The following is a 25,000-nucleotide window of genomic DNA, read 5'->3' as shown; positions in this document are numbered from 1 at the left end:
AAATTGGAAATATCAGAGGAAAAAATAGAGATAAGAAAAGATAATTTAATGACATTGAAAGTAGAAGGAATAAAGAGTGAATGGGAAATCGTAAAAAAAAATTTCTGAATTAAATAGTCTCATAAAGGCTGGATAATTAGGTATGCGATTTCCAACGGCAAATGCTTGACGTGATTCCATTAAATGTCAGAATTGTGAATACTAACGATCTTGATATAGTTAACGAGTTTGAGAAGGAAGCTGCCCATAATTAGTACATTTAATTCACGGAAACCATATTTAGTGATGATATTGTAGCATAGCATCAAGTAGTCTATGTTTTTTCTCCTCCTACTGTCACTCTAGCCAAAGACGAGAAATCTCCCTCGTGTATATCCCGACAAGTTACAGTTTTCATATTTCTCCAAGGGACTAGTCGAAGCTCTGTGGCGTGCGAAAAGATATGCGGAAAAAGTTCACTGGCCTGGAGTTTTTAAGGTACACCTTCAATTATGCCATATTCCTACAGCAATCAATTGACACTCCACTAACTAGCATGGGACCCTAATACAACTCCCTAATAATGGACAGGGTTTCAATAAGTATTCAGAAGACCAATATGCACCTGATTATGACAATTCTAATGGATTCCTCTCACCCTTTACTACTCAAATAAATAGGAATTTTGCAACATATCCAACAAATTTGGCCCTGACAGTAAAGGTGAGCATGAAGGTTTCCGGGAAATTGTGGGGTTAAATCACTGAATTATCTAATGAGGTGGCTGTGCCTCCCGTGACCCCCCCCCAACCCCTATCGTAATATTTATGCCAAGATGAAGCATAGGACCGATTACAGGGAGTCAAAACGTACACTAAATTATTTAATACAGGGAGTTTGTGTTCCAAGGATACATGGAGAATTCTTACTGTTTTAAGGAAGGGGTTAGAGGGTGGTAGCCCTGCCACAGGAAGGGTGTTAGAGGGCACATCCCCCTGTACTAAATATTATATTAACCCTCATCTCATATGTATTCTGCACAGCTTACTTATCTCCATGCTCTCCCCTCTTGTTAGGGCCAAGAGTATTCGGACCATTATTGTTGTGATCAAATGCACATAAACATACTATTTACCTGGAGATTCTTTCTACCTTCCTCTTTCTCTTTCTCTTTCTCTTTCTTTCTCTCTCTTTCTCTTTCTTTCTTTCTCTTTCTCTTTCTCTTTCTCTTCTTTCTATTTCTTTCTCTTTCTCTCTGTTTCTTTCTCTTTCTCTTTCTCTCTCTTTCTTTCTCTTTTTCTTTCTCTTTTTCTTTCTCTTTCTCTCTCTTTCTCTCTCTCTTTCTCTCTCTCTTTCTTTCTCTCTCTTTCTCTTTCTCTTTCTCTTTCTTTCTCTCTTTCTCTCTCTCTTTCTCTCTCTCTTTCTCTCTTTCTCTCTCTTTCTTTCTCTTTCTTTCTCTTTCTTTTTCTTTCTCTTTCTCTCTCTTTCTCTCTGTCTCTCTGTCTCTCTCTCTCTCTCTCTCTCTCTCTCTCTCTCTCTCTCTTTCTCTTTCTCTTTCTCTTTCTCTTTCTCTCTCCCCCCCCTCCCTCTCCCTCTCCCTCTCCCTCTCCCTCACCGCCAGTGGACGGTAACCCCAGCCATTCCTTGCACACATGGGATAACTTAGAAGCAAAATGAAACGGACACTATGTCACACCAAGAATATCCATTGTAACAAATTGAATCAAACTTAACCTTTCTTAACCTTTCTTTCTGCTCTCCCTCTCCCTCCCTCCCTCCCTCCCTCCATCTCACTTTTTAAAGGCTAAGTAGACAAGACAAACAATCTATCATGCCAAACTAAATAGTATCAGTGGCACATTCTAAAATATGAAAGTCAAAACTGTAAAAAGCTAGTACTGCCATAGAAAATTACGAGAGACAGAGAGAGAGAAATAAAAGGGGGGGAAGAGGGGATAGAGAGAGATAGGGGTTAGAGAGATAGAGAGAGGGGGATCAGGGGCATCACTTCATGTTATGAGTTGGGGGGGTGACAGGTAAATTTGCCCTGAAAAAATCATTTTTGCCCTGCAAATCACAAAAAAGGAAATGGTCACTAGCTCTTTATAAGTAGCCTGTTATAAATGTTATAAATCAAGTATGTTATAAATCAAGTATCATCAACAATTAGTTTCATATAGTTATTTATATATCTTGAATACTTATCGGCTATTGAGGCAGATTCCATAAGAGAAAATTTGCCCTGCAGAAATAGATTTTGCCCTGCAAAAAGAGGCTTTTTTAAGAGTTTGAGTGACGCCCCTGAGGGGGATAGGAGGGAGGGAGAGAGAGGGATAGGAGGGAAAGAGATAGGAATAGAAGGGAGAGAGAGAGAGGGATAAGAGGTTGAAAGAGAGAGGGATAGGAGGGAGAGAGAGAGGGATAGGAGGGAGAGAGAGAGAGGGATAGGATGGAGAGAGAGAGAGGGATAGGAGGGATAGAGAGAGAGGGATAGGAGGGAGAGAGAGAGAGGGATAGGAGGGAGAGAGAGAGAGGGATAGGAGGGAGAGAGAGAGGGATAGGAGAGAGAGAGAGAGGGATAGGAGAGAGAGAGAGAGGGATAGGAGAGAGAGAGAGAGGGACAGGAGAGAGAGAGAGGGAGAGGAGAGAGAGAGAGAGAGAGAGAGAGAGAGAGAGAGAGAGAGAGAGAGAGAGAGAGAGAGAGAGAGAGAGAGAGAGAGAGCAAGTTAGAGAGGGAGAGAGAAAGTTAGAGAGAGAGAGTTAGAGTTAGAATTAGAGTTAGAGAAAGAGAGAGAGAGAGTTAGAAAAAGAGAGGGAGAGAGAGTTAGAGAGAGAGAGTTAGAGAGGGAAAGAGAGAGAGAGAAAGAGCGAGTTAGAGAGTGAAAGAGAGAGAGAGTTAGAGAGAGAAAGAGAGAGAGAGTTAGAGAGAGAAAGAGAGAGAGAGAGTTAGAGAGAGAAAGAGAGAGAGAGTTAGAGAGAGAAAGAGAGAGAGAGTTAGAGAGAGAAAGAGAGAGAGAGTTAGAGAGAGAAAGAGAGAGAGAGTTAGAGAGAGTTAGAGAGAGAAAGAGAGAGAGAGTTAGAGTGAGAGAGTTAGAGAGAGGGAGAGGGAGAGGGAGAGGGAGAGGGAAGAGAGAGAGAGTTAGAGAGAGAAAGAGAGAGAGAGAGAGAGAAAGAGAGAGAGAGTTAGAGAGAGAAAGATAGAGAGAGTTAGAGAGAGAGGGAGAGGGAGAGGGAGAGGGAGAGGGAAGAGAGAGAGAGAGGGGGGGAGAGGGTAGAGAGAGAGAGAGCATGGGAAAGGGAAGAGAGAGAGAGAGAGAGGGTGGGAGAGGGAAGAGAGAGAGAGAGCATGGGAGAGGGAGGAGAGAGAGAGAGAGAGGGTGGGAGAGGGAAGAGAGAGAGAGAGAGGGTGGGAGAAGGAAGAGAGAGAGAGAGAGAGGGTGGGAGAGGGAAGAGAGAGAAAGAGAGGGTGGAAGAAGGAAGAGAGAGAGAGAGAGAGAGAGAGAGAGAGAGAGAGAGAGAGAGAGAGAGAGAGAGAGAGAGAGAGAGAGAGAGAGAGAGAGAGAGAGAAAGAAAGAGAGAGGGTGGGAGAGGGAAGAGAGAGAGAGAGCATGGGAGAGGGAAGAGAGGAGAGATTGACAGCAGACAGAAAGAGAGAGAGAGAGAGAGAGAGAGAGAGAGAGAGAGAGAGAGAGAGAGAGAGAGAGAGAGAGAGAGAGAGAGAGAGAGTTATATAATAGATATTTATATATATAAAGAGTAAAATATCAGTAGTAAAGCAGGAGATAGATATATGACCCATAATATTGTTGGAGGGATGCTGTGGCAGGGGGTACAAGGTATTCGTTATACTTTTTATGCTTATTGTGTTCATTCCAATGATGAAGAGGCAGGGAACAGCAACTGATGTTCACCTGAGTGTGCTACGTTCTTTGACTTGTCGTAAGAGGTGTCATGCGGCGTCTTTATGATTGACTCAGTGAGATGAAAGGGCATAGGGGGATGGGTTCGGGTTTGGAGTTTGTTACTGAAACGATAAGCTGGTCAAATAAAACCAGAATTAGTTCTTTACAATTGTTGCTTCCCGTTGACAATGAGAAAAGGAAAAACAATCCTGTCAGTTGTTAGAAAGAATGAGCCAGTTTATATCAAATATCAGTAGACCAAATACTTTCAACTGAGTATCCTCAGACTTTAGGGGATAATATCCAATGACAAAAATAAAGTAAACGAGAGAGAGAGAGAGAGAGAGAGAGAGAGAGAGAGAGAGAGAGAGAGAGAGAGAGAGAGAGAGAGAGAGAGAGAGAGAGAGAGAGAGAGAGAGAGAGAGAGAAAAAGAGAGAGAGAGAGAGAGAGAGAGCATAGTGTCAGCACATGGAACAGTTGCTTGCTGCAGCATTGACCCCATCTCTTGCTGAAAACTCCTGCTTCAGCAGTTGCTTTCAAGGAACTTTCACTTTTAAAAAAGCAATTATTCCATCAGGGAATCACATAGGACATAGCCAAGCACTTCATATAATGCCATCTGAAGTACCTCAACTGAATGTCACATGAGCAGAGGAAGAAATTCTTGATGGTTGGGATTCATGGTCAAGATGACATTGAATTTGAAGATAGAATGCCATTATTGAATTGTCATTTTTATGAGACAAAACATAGCTTCGTAAAATGTAGACTCATTAAAAGTATGGTCATGTGTGAGTGATTACCTTTAACATGTCTCTGAAGAGTTGAATGGGTTGCTGTTTACAATATATCTGATAAATGAACCCTAGGTTTCCTTTGGTTTTATATTCTAGATGAACATGAATTGTTTTTTTGCATTCATTTACTTTGTTTTGTGGAAGCCTCAGTCATTTTGTCATTTTTCTTGTTTCAGTAACAATTGAGAGTTAATCTTTTATTGTACTGTGAGTTTTGGGGATAATATTGTGATTGAAAATTACCCTTATTTCCATTTGTTATTCTAACAAGACCTTTTCTTAGCATTCACCATGCCTTTGCCATTTTTAGTATTGCCAGTGTATAGAAGAAAAAGGTTGGGGGTGGGGGGCTGATTAATCATTAGTTTAGTCTGATTACACATTTTTACATCACTTTCTCTGGCTTTTTCAGCTACCATGACTGCGCTGGACAACATGGGAGAGGGCTCGACGCAAGGGAGCGGCAAGTCATCGCGTCTGTCGCTCCGGCAAGGTCGCAAGCGAGCCCTCAACTCGGACATCTCTCCGGCTCCAGAGCCCAGAACCAGCCATCGCTTTCGCACCTCCAGCTCAAGTGACACTGACGACAGAAATAAAGTGAGTATGAATGACATTACAGGAGAGACTGCATGATGGTGGCTTCATGTTGTTCCTGTTCATAATGATATAGTTGTTGGTAGGACCTGAGGTGAATGCATTTTGTTTTTTTAATTATGGTAGTATACCTATTTGTTGGGACTCTTCTATCTAACCCAAGGCTTTTTCTCTCTCTCTTTTTTCCTGCAGACACCACCAATGCTGCGCAAAATGAGCCTGGGGAGGAATGCAACAAACAGCAGCAGTCGGCGTACAAGTGGAGGCTCCTCCCAGGCCAGTGGAAGCCTTGGGGCAAGCACAGGAGAATTGGGGAATGGCGGAGGACGGGTCACAGGAGTTTGTCCTCTGGCCAACCTTGGCAACACCTGCTTCCTCAACTCTGTCTTGTATGCCCTGAGGTTCCTCCCAGGCTTCACCCACGACCTGCACCATCTTCACATGCACCTCCAGGCCGCAGGGTGGGTCTACTTGTTGGGCCAAGGGCTTCTGAGTCAGAGCTTGCTTTTATAGAAAGATGGCAGTAATAGCAGAGCCTGTTTTCTTTTTTGTATGTGAAGCTGTGGTAACAGCATATGTGACTTTGTATCATACATTTTTGTGCCTAACTTTCATATTTTCACTATTCATGATCTCTGTATTTTCTTATTTCTCTGCAGCAATCAGAGTGATGCCAACCTGGATCAGCGCATTCAGTTCCTGTCAGAGTTACATCGTGTCTTCGTGAGTCTTGGCCAGGAGGAGCGAGGACTGTCAGAGAGCAAGCGGATTCCAGCCTTCCAGCCCTACGATTTCTTAGAAGCCCTCAGGTAGAACGAGACTGACATATGACATAGGGACTTTAATCCAGGAAAAATGTAGCATAGTTATGTTATACTTTGAAAGAAGTTGATTGGTACTGTGAGAATTCCATCCTAAAACAATGAGAATGGAACATGCCACATTGTTCCTCAGTTAACCACGGAGTATGCATGTGGAAGAAAGACACCTGTTTTTCCTCTAAACCAGCAAGAAGATATTCAGAGATTATTTTGGCATATAGTCTTTTGTGTATAAGCAATTTTACAGTTTTTCCCCAACTTTTGCCTTGGTAAAATATAAAAAAAATTTATATCCCAGGTAATAGCCAGTGCAACCTTATTTTCAGAATTTGAATCTGAAAAAAGATTCAAACCCCCAAAAAAGATAATAGATGGAAAGAAAAATACATTTTAAATAAATCATAAACTTTTCCCTCTGCTGCATTTGTACATGTCATGATGTAGCAGAGTGTGTGGTTGCAGTCAGTGTTGGAATTATTATTTTCTCATTCTGTCCTAATCAGCCTCCCCCTGCAACCTGAGGCATTGAATTTGGCCCATTTTCATTTGAGACATGCTGATGAAATATGAAAACATTCTCAGACTTGACCTGTTAAAGTATCTTCTTTTTACATGAGAATTTATGTTTATCAGTTTATATCTGTTCCATTGGACTGACACTCCCACGCTCGTATCACCCCCAGAGTGGTAAACCCAATGTTTGAGGGGAACCGGCAACAGGACGCCCACGAGCTGCTTCACTGTCTCCTGGATCAGCTGTGCCACCTGCCTCAGGACTTACGTCAGGGCAAGCCTAATGGGGTGTTAGGGCCAGAGGCATCCAAGATGGAGCAGGAGGAGGAGCCAGGGTTCCCAGAGCCTAAGAGATTACGCCGCAGGTCGGAAAGGATTCAGGCGATAGAGGAGGACTCCAGCAAGGTGAGTGGAGGCAGAGGGATGTAGAGGCTCTGTGGAGGCTCATGTCTTATAGTGTAAAAGGATTGTGAATGTTTTTCATTTTTATCAAGATTATTTTACATTGTTTTATATATATCCAGTGCATGCCTTTATTTTTTACTCTCATCTGTATATTAAAAAAATAAATAAACAGGTAATAATTTGAAGATGTAAGCAGTGAAAATATACAAAACATTATAACAGCGAGGAAACCAAAAAATCTTACCCTTTAAAAGTATTCAGTCTTATTTGAAACAGATACTCTGTTCCTCTCCACAGGCTGTTGATGTTGTGGGCTCAAAATTTGTAGGGCGAATGTGCCTTGAAACATGCTGCTCCGAGTGCGAGCAGGTGACAGGCCGGGAAGAGAATTTCCTTGAGGTCTGTGTTCCTGTCAAGACCAAGGCCGATTTTGATGGTAAGCCTTAATGGCGTACTTTCACTTTAGGATATAATGATGTTCTTTTCAAGCCAGTATTATTTCTTGTCCTCTCAATTTTTTCACTTACTGTTCCCTTTAGTTGTCAGAAAGCTTGTACAGAGTGTGTTTATTTGTTGTTCTTTTCTTCCCCCATCACTCAAAGGTGTAAGAGTACTTATACTATAAGATATGCTCATAGATTGTAGATCCAAACATACTACATATATCAATTGTCTTACACAGAGGACGAGAACGTGAGTGAACCTCAGGTGTTTATGTCAGCACTGTGTGAGGAGGAATGTCTGCGCGACAACAACAAGTACTGGTGTGACCACTGTTTCCACCACAATGAGGCGCGTCGCTCGGTCCACTACTCGCAGTTGCCACACCACCTTGTCATCCACGTTAAGCGCTTTAGCTCCTACCACAGGTGGGGAGGGACAGGGATGTTCAAGAAAGCTTGCATGTAGACTCCTGTTGTTCTTAGTGCACTGATCTTGAAATATTTAAAGTCTCAGGTTACCTTTGTCTATCCTGGGATGATTCTTAGGTGTCTTGGAAAACCATGGAATGAGAATGACCTAACATGTTTGCTATGGAATAATTAATGAAAAACATTTTTTTTTTTTTTTTAATTAAGGACTTTTACATGCATTTTCATTCTATCTAAGTACCATACAAAAGATTTTAGAATGGCAAAACTCATCGATTTGTGAACTTTGAAACCTAAAGTTTCTTCACAGTTCTTGTAGGTTTGTTCATCTCTTGTAGATATTCTCATTCATCTTTGAAAAATTGGGTTTTTAACCTGAAACAGTTCTTAAGTACTATAAACTGTAGTGTTGATGTAGTGATACTTTTTTCAGGGAAGTTGCTACTTTTTTATAAAAGCAGAAGAAAGTAATTGCTTAAAATATTAACCTGTTGACTGAAGTAAGAAGCTGTTTAGAAGAAAAATCTTGTTATATACTAGATATCCAAAGAGTTGAATATGACAATGTAGGAGAGACCAAAAATTCTAATTGATTATCACAACTACTAGGATGGATTGCTAGAAGATAAGGAGGATGCCAGAACTGCTTCTATGATTCCTCTCTCTCTTCAGGAATATGTTCACTGCTAAGTGCAGTGAGGCCATGCCAGCACCCTTAGAGCTGTCATGCTTCTGTCGGGGATGCCTCACGGAGCAGATCAAAAAGCAGGCTCTGATGGAGCTGGCCAGGGATGACAAAGGATCCAAACCCAGTTCCAGTAGCAAGCTCAGTTCAGGCCACCTGCCATACCACTTGACGGCAGTTGTCTGCCACTTGGGTGCCACCCTCTCCTCAGGTCAGATCTGTGGTCTTCTATTTCTTCCAGCAAGATATTACCAGTCCTTTACAATGATATATTACGGATTATTCTTAGCGAAGTCTTAGTACACAGGGAATATAAAGGTCTTACTTGAAATTTAAAACATTTCATCTTCTTCCACCAGGACACTACTTGTCTTTTGTGCGTCTGAGTGCACTAGACTCATCAAGATGCCCAGAGCAGCAGGTTGCACCACCTTCTCAGCCAGTTTTTTCACAGCCAGTAAGCAGCACCAAAGTGGAGTGTCAGTGGATCAAGTGTTGTGGTCTGCAGCTCGACCACATACGTCCACTGTCAGGACTGAATGGCCACATGGGTATGTTAAGGACGTGGGTCTTTCTTCTCATGGAAATGACATATGGCTTTTTTTTTTCTTCTTCTTCGGTTTTAAAGCTCACTTTGATATAGAATTGATTTGTTAGCAGTAATATTTAAATTTAATTATTCAATTTTTCCACTGGCCATTATTGCAGACATAGAGGAGGATGGTAAAGCCAGTGAGAGGGAGAGTCTGTGGCTTGAGTGTGATGATGAGAAGATCAAACTTGTAAGCGCAGCAGAAGTGAGTGACATGATGCGGACCACTATCATCACCCCGTACCTTCTCTTCTACTCACGTCTCTGATCCCTTGACAGATGCTAGGTTGCATTGCATCCAGGGTCTCATCTCATCATCTCAAGCTCTTCCTTCTGGGATGCCCAAATGCGCTTGGGTGATGCGTAATTATGTGTCTCTTAGGGAATTTTAGCGCGTGACAGTAAGAGATATGGTCACAAAGATGATGCAGTATGAAATAGTGAAAAAATGACTGCCAATATTTCCCATGTCTTTCTGAAGCTCAACCTCAGAGGTGAGGATAGTGCCTGCATTCCCCAAGAGAGGGAATGAAAAAGAAAGTGATAGACAGCCACCAAGCACCCACTCACTACCTCCAACATCAGGTTCTGCTCATAGGAAGACCTAAACAACGCTATTCTCTCAAGGGTACCGGTGCCTACGCCAAACTTTCACAGTGATAGAGATTGTCCAACCTAGTGGGAGGGCAGGGCAAGCCTCCAAAGGAAAGGCAGCATACACACTTGTCAACAAGTGAGAGAGTAGAGGTCAGAAGAGGTCACAGGTAGAGTACACTGCTTACAGACACGGGCAGGACTCATTCAGGTTTGGTTCTCCTGTTTGGTAGAGGATTTTTATTTTTTGGAACAAATAGAATGGAAATGTTTCTTCTCCTTCTTTTTCTCTTTTATTTATCCAGTGGTGAAGCCGGTGAATGGAAGCAATTTGGGGAAAAAGGAAATTTTCATTTGATGACACAAGAAAATATAAGAGTTACAAGAAAAAAGTTTAGATAGAACATTATTAGTTTGAAGGAAAAGGAGAATTTATGCTTTTCTGTTATTCGAAAAGAAGTAATGAATTTTAAAAAGTAATGACTTCATATCAGTGGGATGTAGTCATCCTTTCTTTCAGTTCATGGTTATAAGGGGCCTATAGAGAGAGAAAATGTTAAAATCACATTTCTTTAAAAAATATATCCCAAAAAAATAAATAAAAAAGTTATATATATATATATATGTAGCACAGCCAGAAAATAGATCACTTTAGCCCAAACAAATTTGTGTCTTTACAACACAAAGTCCCTGTACTTGTTGGGTGGGAGGAGGGGCAGGCTAGATACTGGAAGTGCAAGTCGAGCAATGCTTAGCACAAACATTACCCTGTTGTTTACTGTAGTGTTCTCTTGTAAATACAAAGTTTCTTAATATATTTTTATATTAGATTTTTTGTCATACTGAGATGAACTAGTGATCACTGGTCATGATTACTAGGTGGCTTTTCACAAAAAGAACTTTTTTTTTTCCTTTTTTTTTCTTTTTTTCTTTTTTTTTTTCTTTTTTAAAGAGAAGGGAGGAAAGACCTACAAATGTTATTATGAAATGGTTGGAATACTCCCACATCATGCCATGAGCATATTTGTGGTTTGAAAACTACTCTTTTATAGACAGGCTTTACTGTAGAGTTTTGTTCTACCACATGGACTTTATGGGCACACTCCCAATCCCATTGTGGAAAACTTCAGAAATGAATTTTGGCAGCCGAGTTGCTGCAAGAATAACTTCACCTTTTTATACCAGTGGAAAACATATTCCCATGTTGTACCCCAGTGACATGAATTTCAATGTGATGCATATATGTATTGAAAATGCACTTTTATCTGTTGTGCTGTTTCTAAAATTGTTACATCAGGTGTAATGCATCTTGTCATTGTTATATCACATTAGTGCACCCTTAACAATTGTTTCTATAGCCCTGAAGGTCACATCATCTAAACAGGTGATCTACCATGTTAGCCTTTAATGGGTAGCCAGCTGCATATGCAGTGGTTTTTCATCTTTTGTCTCTAAATCGTCCAGCCCAAGAAAATGCTGTTTGTAGAGACCCTGCTTTTTTCAATGGCATAAAAAGGTTTTCCTGTTAAGGAACTGCAGAACCTTTGTCTCATGGACACTGTAACAATATTGTTACTGGCAGTTGCAAGAGGCAAGGTTCAAACCGACTTACATTCCGAAACAACTTGCTTGTACCGTAGGATCAATCTCTGAAACACGTCCTGAATGAAACACAGACTCCTCTTTCAATGTGATTATGCAACTGTTTTTTTTTTTTTTTATGGATCAATATAAAGCTTTGGCTAAGATAATCAGTTACAGTTTTGATACAAGACTAGAAATAGATGGAAGTTTGGCTTGATTATGGAGATGTTCATCTTGTATATTCATTAGCTACTATTACTACAATGCAGTGTTGAATAGCATAATTTATGGGGGAAAGCTTGTTCATCTAGGAGGGATAGAATTCACTAAACTAAAGCAAAATTCTAAAACCTTTGTTGCAACACCCACTGAAAATTCATTTCCCCGCACCCAAAAACTGACTTGCTGCAGAACAACACAGTAAAGCAAAATCTCTGGAAGATTCTTTTCTCATTATTATTGGCCTTTTTATTGTCTTACTTTTCGGTAACTTTGTAAACTGTGATGTGAACTATCATCTTTTGAGTAATTATTCTTTGCGATGCAGTTGCCTTAGGCTCTGCAATAAATGTCCCTTTACATGGGACATTAAGCAAGTTGCAAATCATGGCTCTTCCTCTTGTCCATTTGCAGGTAAATAATGATATTGGAGAAAAATAGAAATTTTTATTTCTAAAGTGACAAGGTATTAATTTTTTTCCCCAGTCTTTTCCATATTTATGTTGCAATGATGAAGGCACAGATCTGGTGTTAAGTGTTGCAGAAACTTCAACTAGGCTCTAGAATTACAGTTGTATAAGTGTTGCATTGTACAATTGACAAAAGGAAAGTCACACATATGTTATTACTGTAGAGCCAGTGATTTCAGAGAAGGGGTAGCCTCAGGGAGTTGGCTATGTGATGTAAGAGATTATTTAAAAAAAAAAAAAAAAAAAAAAAAAAGTCAGTTCAACAAGAATGTGGATATTGCTTCTGACTACTTTCAGCATCAAAATTTTGCCACCAGTAATCTGTGGGAAATCATTGTCTTCCAGGTTTAGGTTACCGTAGTTTAAGTCCGTCTTATTTTTGTACTGGCTAGTTTTCTTAGCAGTAGTTGAATTTTAGCCAGTGCAAGGTATATAATTAGCTTCATATTTATGGACAGATTGTAGCTTGAGGACCTTATATTATGTTCAAGTTCATCATTGGGATCTTCTGCTATAATGGTATTTATTTAGCATATGTGCACGTTCTTCATAGACATCTGCTTACATGTTCTACATTATTTTATTGTAGGGATTGTGGAGATATTGTACATAGATTTAAACTAAAAAGCAAAAAGATACTGGCTGTAGACCAACAGGGTTTTGATAAACAAAAGTTAACATTACCGTAAATGCCAGTTTGTAACTTGGGCTAACAGTTATCCAACAGCAGTGGATGGCTGTCTTGCACACCACAGTATTGGTCATGACTAACTGTTACAGCTCATAGTTGCCAAGCAGTACACCATCAGAGCCAAAGCTTCACACCAGGGACTGCTGAGAAGTGGTTGGTCGTGCTTCACAGCTAGTCTCTTTGTTGCTGTTGGGACATGCCTTCTCTTATTACACACCCATTTCCAGTTCCCCATTTATGTATCCCTGCATTCCACACCTGCCAAGCAGCATTTGTCTCATCACATTATCCAGTTCATATTTGTGAAGGTTTGTTATCCGTCCTGAAGTGATTATGTTATCATTATTATAATTGTTATTATTCCATGTCTAAATGTGTACAAGTTAACTTTCAGCAAACTTAAGCCGCAGGTCTTCAGAGTGTTTTATTAATATTGCTTTTGAGTGAAACAATTCACTGCTTAAAAATTCTACATTAAGTAAATGTTTCTACTTCAATTGGCTTGAACTTTTCATTCTGTTCTTTGTTCTCTGGAAGATGAATGAAACTATCCCCATTCCTTATACCTTTGTCATTTGAAGATAATTCAAGGCGAAATTGTGTACAGTGTTGGTAAGCATTTTCAAGTCGGATTCAGATACAATTTAATTAAATGAAAAGCCACAGTAATGTACATAGCAGATACATGTAGGTGAACATGGCATTTACAGGTAGGATTTCCAAATGAAATGCAAAATTAAAGGTTGGTTGTGTTACTAAGCTATTCTAATTCTGCAATAGTAGACCAAATGTTTTGTGTATCCTGTCTTGTTTTTTTTTCTTTTTGTACGTCTGAAGAAAATTTACAAAATGACTTTTTTTTTTTCAATTGCTTGAACAAGTCAGGAAGCAGATGACCAAGGCAGAGCAGGAACCTATTTGCTACATGCTTCTCTCACACCATGTCTCTTGATTGTGATGGAGTACCTGCATATTTGCTCATTGTAGTTCTTTGAATAACGTACCTGACCCACAAGCACCTGAGGACCATTATTTTTTTTATTTATTTTTTTGAGTTCTATTTCTCTGAGGATTCCTTCTCTTCTCTTTATCTTCATCCTCTCTTGTACATAGTATAATAAAGTGTGTCAACCTGGGGGAAGATTTTTGTTTACTTTCAAGCATACACATGACACTACTTCTGAGATCTTTTGTTTGTTAGGGGTCAGTTCGTATCATCCTGTATTGGTGTTATTTGTACTAAGATTACAAACAGAAGTGCCTTGCAACAAATCCATTTCATTTCTTTTGGCTGGTTATCCTCTTTCTACCATTCTACTTATTTAAATTGGTAATACTAGACAATCAGGCAACCAGCATATTTCCAACTCGTTATAAGTATATAAAAAATATAGATACTGATATATACATATTCAGTGTACTACTTCAGCCTCCATTTTCCTTGTACAATGTATACCACAAAACCCATCATAAAGAGACTGAGTAAGACTGTTAGATTTAGGAAAGAATAAAAATAAAACAAAACATCTTAAACATCAAATAATTTATTCTATCCCGTAAGCCAACAGAAAATTGTATCCTAGAACAAAAAAAAAAAATTGTTGGTACTATAGCATTAAGGTTTACATAAAAACTCTACAGTATTTACAGCAATGATGCTCCTTCCCTCACGACCTGCGTTATGAATTCTTGACTTGATACAGTGGAGCTATCTGCATAGAGTACCATGTGAAGTTGCTGCAAGAACATATCCTATATATATATATAGTGGATATTATATTAGTGCTTTCACATTTAGCAACATCAGGATGGTACAGTGTCAAAAACTGCCTTTTTATCTTCGGCAAACACCGTTATGTACACAAGATCAAACACAATCTCACTCGGTAACACTTCACTTTTTTTCATCATTACAAGTTTAAAATACCTGTAAACAGAGAGCTGAGGGGGTGATATACCAGTAAACCGCATAAAATCCCTCGCACAAAGAAATGAAACATAGACCCCCACTGAATATGTGTACCTACAGAAAATAGAGGCTAAATACATCACAAACCTAACATAAAGCAGCCCCCATGCCCTTGGATGGTGGCAGAACTGGGTAAAAAGTTCATGAGCAGGAAATGTGAAACATTCCTGTACACGGGAAAGCCCACGTGTAGCAGGAGGCACTAAACTGTCCTCGGGTATGGAAGAGGGTTAATATATTGTCCACATGGTAGCAAATTCTTCCTACAACACAACCAAGAGGTGACACTTCTACTTGTAAAATCTGCAATTGAAGGAACACTTTTGCCCCTACATCCTGGCGATGCAAACTTCTCCCTAACTGATGTGATTATAAGAACCCTAAATAGTGCCCAGAGAATGGCACTGGATGTGCCACTACAGAAGATACTAAAGCCAAGAAAAAATACATGGATGAAGAAAAAAAAAAAAAAAAAATGCAATGTATCTCAAGAAATATATAAAATTGGTATACTAACTTCTTCCATACAGAAGGTGTCCTACGGATATTTTCAAATTATCATTTTGATATTTATAGACGGCTTGTAATAGCATTACATGATATATACGTCATGCAAGCATTCTAATATACAATATATACTGGAGTGATTGCTTGCCACAGCCCCAAAAGGTATTGGTATATGGAGTGCTTAGTGTAGTCACTTAAGACTCACCAATATACATTACAAAAATTAATCCGTCATTTAAACTTTAATACTTCTATGTAAAAAAGTAAACAGAGGGAATTATAATGGTAATTTAAGTGTTAATGACCAACAGATCAGTTATTATGTTTTATCATAAAAAAGGGGTGATAATAATAGAGAACTTAATTTTGCTTATCTGAAAGACAAAGTGGGTTAAACTAGTAGTTACATGTTGACAATGCCAATAATTTACTTAAAACCCCCCAAACATTTACTTAGTGCAGTGAGAACAATTCTTTAACTTGCAAAAAAAATGTTTGTAATTTGAACATATTTCCCTGAAACAGTGGACCATGTACTGCCTTTATAGACATTTTTTGAGAAGTGTAAAACCTGCTATTTGCAGCAACTCTGTTGCAATACAAGTAGATTACTGTAGATGCAACGTCTCTATGATACCTGATAAGTCAGTCAAGTTACCCTCAATTACTGGCAACCATTTTCATTCAGTAAATACTATATTCATAAAAAGCTATTTGATGATGACAAAAATGTAGCAAGAAACAAAGATTAATTTAATTACATTTTATTTGTTAAATTCCGGGACAATTCAACAATTAGGGTTGAGAAGTAAAACTGTCTGTAGACAATCAGGCTATACATTTTTTTTTTTTCTTTTTTCTTTTTTACTAAGATGGGTAACTCAAACAATATATATAGACATCATTTTCCTTGCTTTGTTTTCATATGCTTCTACCTAACATGCCCTGGAGAGTACAGAGCACTCTATAAATGCTAGACGCCAGGCCACCTCCTTCAGCAGATCACAGAAAGAGCATAATAAGTGGCAGAGGTGAGGTCGTGATCTGTGGCACAGGATAGCTAAAATATCACACTGCATTGCCGGGGGACAGCTGGTACAGGGAGAGCAACACCCAGTCAATGCACACCTTTTTAGAGATCCCTCTGCACAGACAAAAAAAAAAGAAAAAAAAAAGAAAAAAAAATGATGGTATATTACTTTAAAAAAGGACATCGATGACAGGAAAATGTGTGGATTACCTGCATCGATCTGCTGTGACTGACAGCCGACAGATCAATCTTGGTCCAATGCCCTAAAATCCTACAGAGTTGGATCTCTAACTTTTTTCTCCCCTAATGAAGACATGAAAGACTTAAAGAGGGGGGGAAGGGCAGAAGGAAGTGGAGAAATGAGTTTAAAAAAATAAAAAAAAATAAAAAATAAAAAAAATGAAGAAAAAAAATGCTCAGACATTAAGCAGCAAGGAAAAGCCACTTGGCTACAATGTACAAATCTCAAAGCTTGACACTGGAACATTTTTTTATGTATTTTCTTTTTTTTTTTTTTCTTTTGAAGAATAAGCAAACACCCGGGTGCGTCCTTGGGTCGCAGTGAGTCTCCTTATCTTGGACTTAGTATAGACGAGAATCGCATTCTTTTTAACTCACTTTCCAGTTCACAACACAAAGACAGATATATTGTTAAGTATTTCCTAATGCTTGACATTTGCTGGTCTGATCACATGTGAATCACTTTCTAGAATGTATATCATGATATGGCGACTATGAACTTATCCTAAATTCAAGTAAAATAATAATAATAATAATAACAGTAATGATTATGATAATAATAACAATAATCATCCAAATAACCAGAAAGTAGGCAATCATCACAACAACATTTATAATTAGCAATGATGATGATGGTGATAAGTACTATATTCTCTTAGTACTCCTAAATACCATCAGTCATTCCATTATTATTACAGCTATCATTGTGACAATGGAAATGTACAACAGTCTAAATTGAGATGGATGGCTCTAATACCTGTGTGATAAAAATACAATCTAAACAGAAAGGGGCATGTTGAAGCAGGAGGGCTGGACTGTGAGGTGCCAAGCCCACACTCATAGAAGGGCTAAATGAGCAAGGATGACATGCAATACGAGTGATCCAGTCAGCAAAATGCAAGCCTTAGCATGAGTGTATCGCGAGGCTCAGATTATGGTTATCATTTTCTCTTCGAGAGCTACGGCAGGTTGGGCCTAGCACAGCTGATATTTACAGTGTGATCGGCAAAATAACGATTCCTCTTGCAATGCTGCAGCCTCCAGTTTTACGCGAGGTAACTGTAGGTGTCCTTCTGGCCATCTATTCTCTCTAAGTACTCCTTCTCAATCAGGATGTCAATACAGCGCTGAAAAAGATTTGGCATTACAATCTTGATATTGAACCATTTTCATGATAGTAAATCACACTAAAATATCACTCAATTACCCCTCAATCCATCATTGAAGACCCATACATCCCTGGGAAAAGCCTCACCTTTATAGTTGGGACCCGAGGCTTGAACCTGGGAGTCAGCTGATTCAGGACTTCCATGAGAAGCTGCTGATGTTTACATACTTTCCTCATCTTCATGATGCGCACAATGGCAGCCTGGATGAGGAGCTTGCGGTCCTCCTCTATGTGTTTATGGGTCAGTTCTTGTTCAATCTGTGAAGGAAGGACCATACATGCTTTAGGAGGAATGGAAGAGAGATAAGAAATGAAATGGATTGGGAATATCACAGAAAAGGACAGAAAAAGATTTGGGTACAGGTATAACTTAAGAAAAAGAAAAAGCAATAATAAAAGTGGGAGGAGGAGAGAATAAAGACTCATTTTCAAACAACAACTACCGCAAAGTTTCTCAGCCACAAACCTTCATTTCTGTCTTCATTGGTACGTTGATGTTTACTCTGAGTTTCTTATTCTTATATCCCAGGAACAGGTTGACTCTGGAGTCAGGGGAGATGTCCTCCTCATCCTCAGAGATGAGGAGCTTGCACTTGAGAAGGATCTGGACAACCTGCTGAAGGATCTCTAAGGATATGCCTGTCATCTCCTGCCAAGGTAATTTTTTCATTAATATTGGTACGAAAAGGTAATAAAGGTATTAAAATACCTCAGATACATAAGTCTTTTTTGCAATCAGGAATCCACATTCTAAAATGGCTAGAAACAAATGCATTTGCTTTTCCTGAGATGTATCAATTTTTTATACTTTATCCTATTGGTAATATACAGCCAATGGTCAGGCCACACCTATAGCCGTCATAAAACCAACTCATCACTCTGGGTACAGTTATAGCTGTCGCAACACACTAGAGTGAGTCAAGCAGAAAGTTTCGCTAAATGTAGTGGACTCCTGGGCCAAACAGCAGCACGGTTACCAGATATCACCGGAGTCAGTGACAAGATATGATACCATCATTGATGGGTTAAGACCAATTTAACCCCTGAATACATGTTCTTTACTGGATTTTCCCGCAAATGTAATTGTATCAAATATAATTGATAAAACTTTCTTAATAAAATTATCAATCTGGTGCTTAACCCCTTGGTAACAGGTGAAGAAAACTAAAAAAAAAAAAACTCTACACTCTGGTGATCAATGGCAACGTGCTGACTTTGAGCGTGGGAGTTCGGTACATCGAGTCAAATCACCGGCTCGTAGCGCTTTAGCGCACTGCTGTGGCGTACAGCTGCACACCACATTTCAAGTGGTTTGTTTTGACGTCTATAGACATGACCCGTAGTTAACCCAATGGCGCCGGGTATAGAAAATTAAAAAAAACTCTATGCTCTGGCGAACGGCGGCAGCGCGCCGACTCTGAGCGCGTGAATTCGGTACATCAAGCTGAATCATTGCCTTGGGGCGTTTTGGCGCGGCGCCGCTGCGGACAGCCGCACACCTCACATCGGGCGTATTGTTATGACGGAGATAGCCGTGACCCGTCGCCATTGGGTTAAGGGGTTAAAAAAGTAACCAAATACCATATTAATCTTCATTTAGGCCTACCTGTAGATGTCCAACTGTCCATGATACAGCAGTGTTAAACTGTAGTAGGACAGCCATTTGAAATGTTGAGGCTTGTAGGGTATACCTAAATAAAAGACAAAATATTGAATGTACCAATGACCAGACCTTGATTAAAGCTTCATAAAGACAAGAACCTCAAACGGATATTGATCAAAGAAAGACCGAGTTTCTTACCTATTCTTGAAGCAATTTGTGACAATTTCTCCCTTTGAAAGGTGGAATAACCAATTCAACTTTCGACCGCTGTGTTGACTGGAGTAGAACGTGGTGAATCTTGATACACTGCGCTCCAGCTGTCAAAACAAGAGATTAATTTTACAGATGCAAAATGGTGTTGATAACTCGCAAGACCTTTGATCCTGCACACAAATATTGTATATCCAAGAGAATGTTTTTAATGTTTCACAGCAAACTCCCTATCCTAAATATTTAACATATAACAGTTCTATCCCTGAGGCCCACTAGAGGCCCTTAGACTCACCTCATGGGGTAACGTAAAGCTCTGTGACTGCTGGAAGGGCCATGACCCTGACGAGAGCACCTGGATGGAGAAGTCGAGGTCCAGAGGTTCATTACTGCTGATGAGATGTTTCCTAAACTGATCATTGAGATCCTTTGAGACCCCAATATCCTGTTAAGAAAAAAAAAAGGGAATTTTTCTTTATTAGTGTTTGGAATCTTATAATGGGAAGGTATATTTCTAAATTGAGTTCTAAAAGATACTACTCCTTGTAATCGATATATAAAAGACATTCACTCCCGTGAAGTTAGCAGGTTGATCTGCTCCACTAGTGCAGCAGAACTTGAAGCAATTCACAGAAACAAACAGAGGTGACCATAACAGCCAGTAAACATGTATCTGATACCTCCCATTCCAAGATTTTCATACCATCCACTCACTCACTAAAAACACATCCAAGACCCGTTTCCTTTTTACCTGGAACATGCGTTGTAGCTTAGAGGTATATTCGAAACCACACGCCTGCTTCAGCTTGGATATCATGGAGGCTTCGGCGTCATCACTGGCAGACATGTGCTGGACCAATCTCTTGGCTAACATCTTACTATAGAACTTCTGGAATACATCCTTATCTTCTATGTACTTAAAGACAATCATCACCTGTGGAGAGAGAGGAAAATAGAATGCACATAACTTTGCTAGACAAGACACGAATTGCCATTTGACCGTGTTCAATTTAGACTACAGAAATGCCTGACTGATAGCTAATTTTGCCTCTCTGCCTACCTGATTAAGCGTATCTTCTAACTCTGCCTCCTCAGGGTTCTTGGAGGACTTCTTAAGTAGCAAATCACAGTACTTGGCCAGAAGCTCTGGAGACTTTGAAGAGGAATTTGGGTGCTTGGTGACATTGTTGTTGTTGATGAACCGACCACAAGCTTTGTCCAAGGCAGCCACAAAGCCTGTGTCGTTGTTGAACGCCGTCAGCACCAGAGAATTGTACTTGCGGTGGACCTCTAGGATTGTCTGGACGTAAACTTTGGGGTCCTGCGGGCAAGAGATACAATCACTCCACTTAGATCACGAAAGAGAAACTTATGAGTGTTTGACATCTCTTCAAGTCATTGTGCCTTGGGTTATTGAAACAATAACCTGGCAGCAATATTACACATGCATTTATCAGAAAGCATGTATAAAAACTATTCTTAATCTGCCCATCTGTGAAACTCTGCTATCCACAAAACTTTTATATGAAAAGAAAAAAAAAAACCTTTTGCAAACTTACGTTGACTGCCGTCTCTCCACAACGGTCAATGGCAGCCAGACCCTGGTTTGTAATATGTTGCTCCAGAAGTGTTCGCAACTCCCGCAAACCATCAGGTATTCTGTGTGAAATGTATCAGTTAGTACAGTCTCAGGTTTACTGTAGAAAACAATGTGTATCACTTCCAACATTACTAAATTCTCTTAAGGTTGAAATTAACAAAACCTACAGCCTTTTAACATAACACTGTGCCACAAGTTTCAAATAATTCCACAACCTAGGCCTTACACTAAGAAAATGAATAATTATATCAGTTCACCTTTTCTAAGTTTCAATCAGGAAATAACACTACAATACTTTGGTCTATAACTCAATGGTTTTAAGGCCATGCACTATGGTTTTGAATCCTTAACTTTTGTTTACACACAGCCAGCCAATCTGTTCTCACCTGTTTACCCCATTCCTTGATTTTTAGGGAAAAAGATATCTATTTCTATTATCATCATCGTCAACATCGTTATTATTATTGTTATCATTATCATTATTATAACATTATCAAAATAATAACAGTAATGAAAATAAAAACTTCTTTAAAAAATTCAAGGAATGGGATGCAATGATGAACTAGTCCTGATAACTGACTCCTCGGTGATGCATTTGAGGAGCTATCTATACGTACATAAAATTTAATGTTTACACAAAAACTCAGTGGACAATGTATTTAAAATACTTCCAGCATCAACAGCTTAACCCATTACAGACAGGTGAAGAAATTAAATAAAAACTGTACACTCTGAAGTTTAATGACAATGAGCCGACTTTGAGCACGGGAGTTCACTACATCAAGCCAAGTGCCCTGCTCTTAGCACTTTGGTGCTTCGCCACAGCCTACAGCAGCACTCCACAGATCAAGCAGTTTGTTATGATGCTGAAAGGCATGAAAACAAACCACTCGAAATGTGGCGTGCAGCTGTACGCGGCAGCGGTGCACCAAAGCACTCCGAGGCGGTGATTCGGCTTGATGTACTGAGCTCCCGCGCTCAAAGTCGGCTCGTTGCCGTGTTTTGCCAGAGCATAGTTTTTTTTTTTTAGTTTAATTAACCCCTGTCACTAAGGGGTTAATAAAGAAAATTAGAAGAATGAATTCAAAATGAATACATCTGAAGCAAATGGGGATGGGGGTGGGACGAAGGGAATGAAGAAAACATGGGGGAAAAAAAAAAAAAAGAAATGGCACGAAAAAAGAAACAGCAGAGCAAAACCAGACATGACAGTTGGTGAGAGCAATAAGCCAGTAAGGAATATGTAACTACACACCTTGACACAAGCTGATACATCCTAGCAAGGTCCTCATTCTTGTCATCATTCAGCAAGTGCTGGAACTCATTGTGGAAAATCTCAAGGTGCTTCTCGATGAGCACCTTCTCACACGTCTTCCCTAACTTCTCTAGGGTTGTCTCATGGAGGTACACCTGGACTCTCCGCTGCTCCTCAAGCAGTCTCGTCTCAGCCTGAAAGCAAACAATTTGTTGACCAAGATTGTTCTTCACTTTTAAAATGGATTTTTAATTTTTTTTTGCTTTGGAAGAAGTTTTCCAATTCTAATATCCAAAATTGGATATAGGTATATATCATCAACTGCTCATAATTTTAAGACACTTTCATTTACAGAACCATGCATCAAAAATACAGTTAGTACAGTATTTAAAAATATATTTGATCTCTCATATGCAGAAGCCTCTCTTTCAATAATTCAGTTTGATTAAAGTCTACTTTATATAACTATATCATATGATAGAAGTGCATGCACTACATCCAATCGCATCTCAGAAATTCCATCCTTTGCTGTAACAGGAACAAATTTCATTTTCTAAATTTTATAACTATAACTAACAACTCAACAGAGGTAAGATATATCCTTTTACCTTTTTCATATATTCAGTGACTGGGTTGTTTCGTAAGAACTCTGTGCTTTCCCGTGTGTAGAACCGTTCTGTGTCCTCCAGGAAGGTATTTTCAAAGGACTCTCGGTACACGGACAGATTCTGGCCTCTTGCACTTGGTTCATCTTCATTGAGACCTTTAAAATATAAATATAATGTAGCTTAAGCCTATAATAGTGGTTCCAGAAATTTCTGGGTATCACTCATTCCGGTGACTTCTGGCAACCATCTAGCCTTTTGGCTGGGGAGTCCACTACGTAAAGTGGAACTTCCCACTCAACTCGCTTTCATGAGTCATGACGTCTATAAGAGGTTAACCCAATGGCGACGGGTCACGGCTATCGCCGTCATAACAATACGCACGATGTGCGGCGTGCGGCTGTCCACAGCGGCGCCGCGCCAAAACGCCCCAAGGCAATGATTCGGCTTGATGGACCGATATCACGCCCTCGGAGTCGGCGCGCTGCCGCCGTTCGCCAGACCGTAGAGTTTTTTTTAATTTGCTATACCCGGCGCCATTGGGTTAAAGTACCATTCCATAAAAAAAAAAAAAAAAAAAAAAAAATTCCCAATGAGTCTCAGAATTATCAGTAACCCAAAATTTAACTTCATATATGGTTTAACAACATTAATAAATTCTTATCACTATACAGACAAGAAAAAACTTCTGTTTATCTCATCCCTATGCTGTGTGTTGAAATGTTCTGTTAGAACCACAATACCTGGGCCTTACCTAGTTCAACATAGCAGTTCATAACACCTGACACCAGTCTCGTATTTATTGTTTCTCCATTTCTTTCTCGTTCAATAAGTTTTAAGACGGCATTTGTAACCTAAAAGAACAAATAAATTTATATCAGTATATGCATGAAGTAACAATAAGCAATCTCAGCCATAGTTCAAAACAAAAGTATGAAAAAAAATTTGTTTATGCCCAAAGTATCAAAACATCACTACAAACCTGTTTATTAAGTGGCTGGAATAAGTGATCTCGCCACGTGACCAGGGCAAGCTGATAGATTTCATAGATACCCTTGTGTCCCTCATCACATTCTCGCTTCACCCAATGACGATTTAGATAAGCACACACACCATTCAGCACCTGGGCAGGGAGAAAACATATAAATCACAGTGACAGACCAAAAGTTCCTGCTGATCATACAGACATGAGAAGTCTTCAATGGTCACTTTCAACAATCAGCAAAAGATACTAACCTTACTGGAGAACTGATATTCCTCCCACTGCTTTGTGTAAAACCGAAGTACCTCCTCGTCCATCAGATCCACTCCATCCTGTTAAAGGTAATCAAGACTGTTAGTCAATTGAATTTATGTGCTGAACCATTAATTTGGAAAGCTACACAGTTTCTCTAAGGGCAAAAGCATGGAATACACTTCCATTCTATAAAAAGTAATCACATCTTTTAACATATTCAGCACAATGCTTTCCAAAGTAGCAACTGAGGTACTTCTCATCACAAGGAACCAACTTACTCTCAACACTTCAAATACAAGAAAGGACAACAGTATGACTTACTTTCATGAGTGTGAGGAGATATGTCTTTAAAAAGTCTTTAAGGCGTTTGTAAAGTTCGAGACCCACGAACTGTGCTCCTCCGCCAGCCGCAGTGCTCTTTTTGACGCGAGGACCGCCTCCACTGCTGCTTGATTTGGTCGACTGTTGGTGAACCTGTGCACGGGATAAACAGGAATGTCATGCATAAAATCGGCTCTAAAACACACCTGAGCACCACACAAAGTCCCATGGATATGCCATGGTGGGGGACATTATTATACAAAGGATATTTCCTGCTATATGCATATATTCATATATACAATTTTAGTGTAAAAATCCTTGGTAAATTAGTTCCTTACCGATGTGCAGTAGTTATAGACATGTGTGTATAACTGCATGTATCGAGGCCTAGACATCTCTTGGCTATTGTAGACCTGAGAAGGAAAAACAAAGTCATTTTCCCATTAGTAACAAAATAGCCATAACAAAAGGTATAACAACGATAACTATTCAAACAGTACTTAAATTCAAGGTTGCACAAACTTGTTTCATAACCA

The 25,000-nt window shown here is 39.5% G+C and overlaps 2 protein-coding genes across 3 annotated transcripts in view; one reads left to right on the top strand and one right to left on the bottom strand.

Moving 5' to 3' along the window:
* Nucleotides 1-15,169, top strand: part of LOC125040227 (ubiquitin carboxyl-terminal hydrolase 1-like) — a 15,615-nt gene extending 446 nt beyond the window's left edge. The window contains exons 2-10 of one of the 2 annotated variants that reach the window (XM_047634781.1): nucleotides 5,092-5,276; nucleotides 5,466-5,734; nucleotides 5,933-6,082; nucleotides 6,778-7,012; nucleotides 7,310-7,448; nucleotides 7,695-7,881; nucleotides 8,557-8,780; nucleotides 8,929-9,120; nucleotides 9,278-15,169. In XM_047634781.1, the coding sequence (XP_047490737.1) occupies nucleotides 5,097-5,276; nucleotides 5,466-5,734; nucleotides 5,933-6,082; nucleotides 6,778-7,012; nucleotides 7,310-7,448; nucleotides 7,695-7,881; nucleotides 8,557-8,780; nucleotides 8,929-9,120; nucleotides 9,278-9,429 (1,728 nt within the window). In that variant the 5' untranslated portion in view covers nucleotides 5,092-5,096 and the 3' untranslated portion in view covers nucleotides 9,430-15,169. Of the gene's footprint in view, nucleotides 1-5,091; nucleotides 5,277-5,465; nucleotides 5,735-5,932; nucleotides 6,083-6,777; nucleotides 7,013-7,288; nucleotides 7,449-7,694; nucleotides 7,882-8,556; nucleotides 8,781-8,928; nucleotides 9,121-9,277 lie in introns of both variants that reach the window. The other variant, XM_047634780.1, reaches the window with a different exon arrangement.
* LOC125040226 (cullin-1-like) overlaps nucleotides 14,248-25,000 on the bottom strand; it is a 25,439-nt gene continuing 14,686 nt past the window's right edge. The window contains exons 3-18 of the mRNA XM_047634779.1: nucleotides 24,803-24,877; nucleotides 24,465-24,617; nucleotides 24,143-24,220; nucleotides 23,889-24,029; nucleotides 23,661-23,760; nucleotides 22,910-23,064; nucleotides 22,302-22,495; nucleotides 21,006-21,105; nucleotides 20,507-20,767; nucleotides 20,198-20,380; nucleotides 19,742-19,891; nucleotides 19,435-19,553; nucleotides 19,240-19,324; nucleotides 18,100-18,282; nucleotides 17,721-17,891; nucleotides 14,248-17,592 (exon numbers count right to left, since the gene is read on the bottom strand). Of these exons, the coding sequence (XP_047490735.1) occupies nucleotides 17,512-17,592; nucleotides 17,721-17,891; nucleotides 18,100-18,282; nucleotides 19,240-19,324; nucleotides 19,435-19,553; nucleotides 19,742-19,891; nucleotides 20,198-20,380; nucleotides 20,507-20,767; nucleotides 21,006-21,105; nucleotides 22,302-22,495; nucleotides 22,910-23,064; nucleotides 23,661-23,760; nucleotides 23,889-24,029; nucleotides 24,143-24,220; nucleotides 24,465-24,617; nucleotides 24,803-24,877 (2,229 nt within the window). The 3' untranslated portion in view covers nucleotides 14,248-17,511. The remainder of the gene's footprint in view (nucleotides 17,593-17,720; nucleotides 17,892-18,099; nucleotides 18,283-19,239; nucleotides 19,325-19,434; nucleotides 19,554-19,741; nucleotides 19,892-20,197; nucleotides 20,381-20,506; nucleotides 20,768-21,005; nucleotides 21,106-22,301; nucleotides 22,496-22,909; nucleotides 23,065-23,660; nucleotides 23,761-23,888; nucleotides 24,030-24,142; nucleotides 24,221-24,464; nucleotides 24,618-24,802; nucleotides 24,878-25,000) is intronic.

The sequence above is a fragment of the Penaeus chinensis genome, chromosome 28, assembly GCF_019202785.1.
Source record: "Penaeus chinensis breed Huanghai No. 1 chromosome 28, ASM1920278v2, whole genome shotgun sequence".
NCBI lineage: Eukaryota > Metazoa > Arthropoda > Malacostraca > Decapoda > Penaeidae > Penaeus > Penaeus chinensis.
The sequence above is the reverse complement of the archived record's forward strand: the minus strand, read 5'-3'. Positions and strand labels throughout refer to the sequence as shown.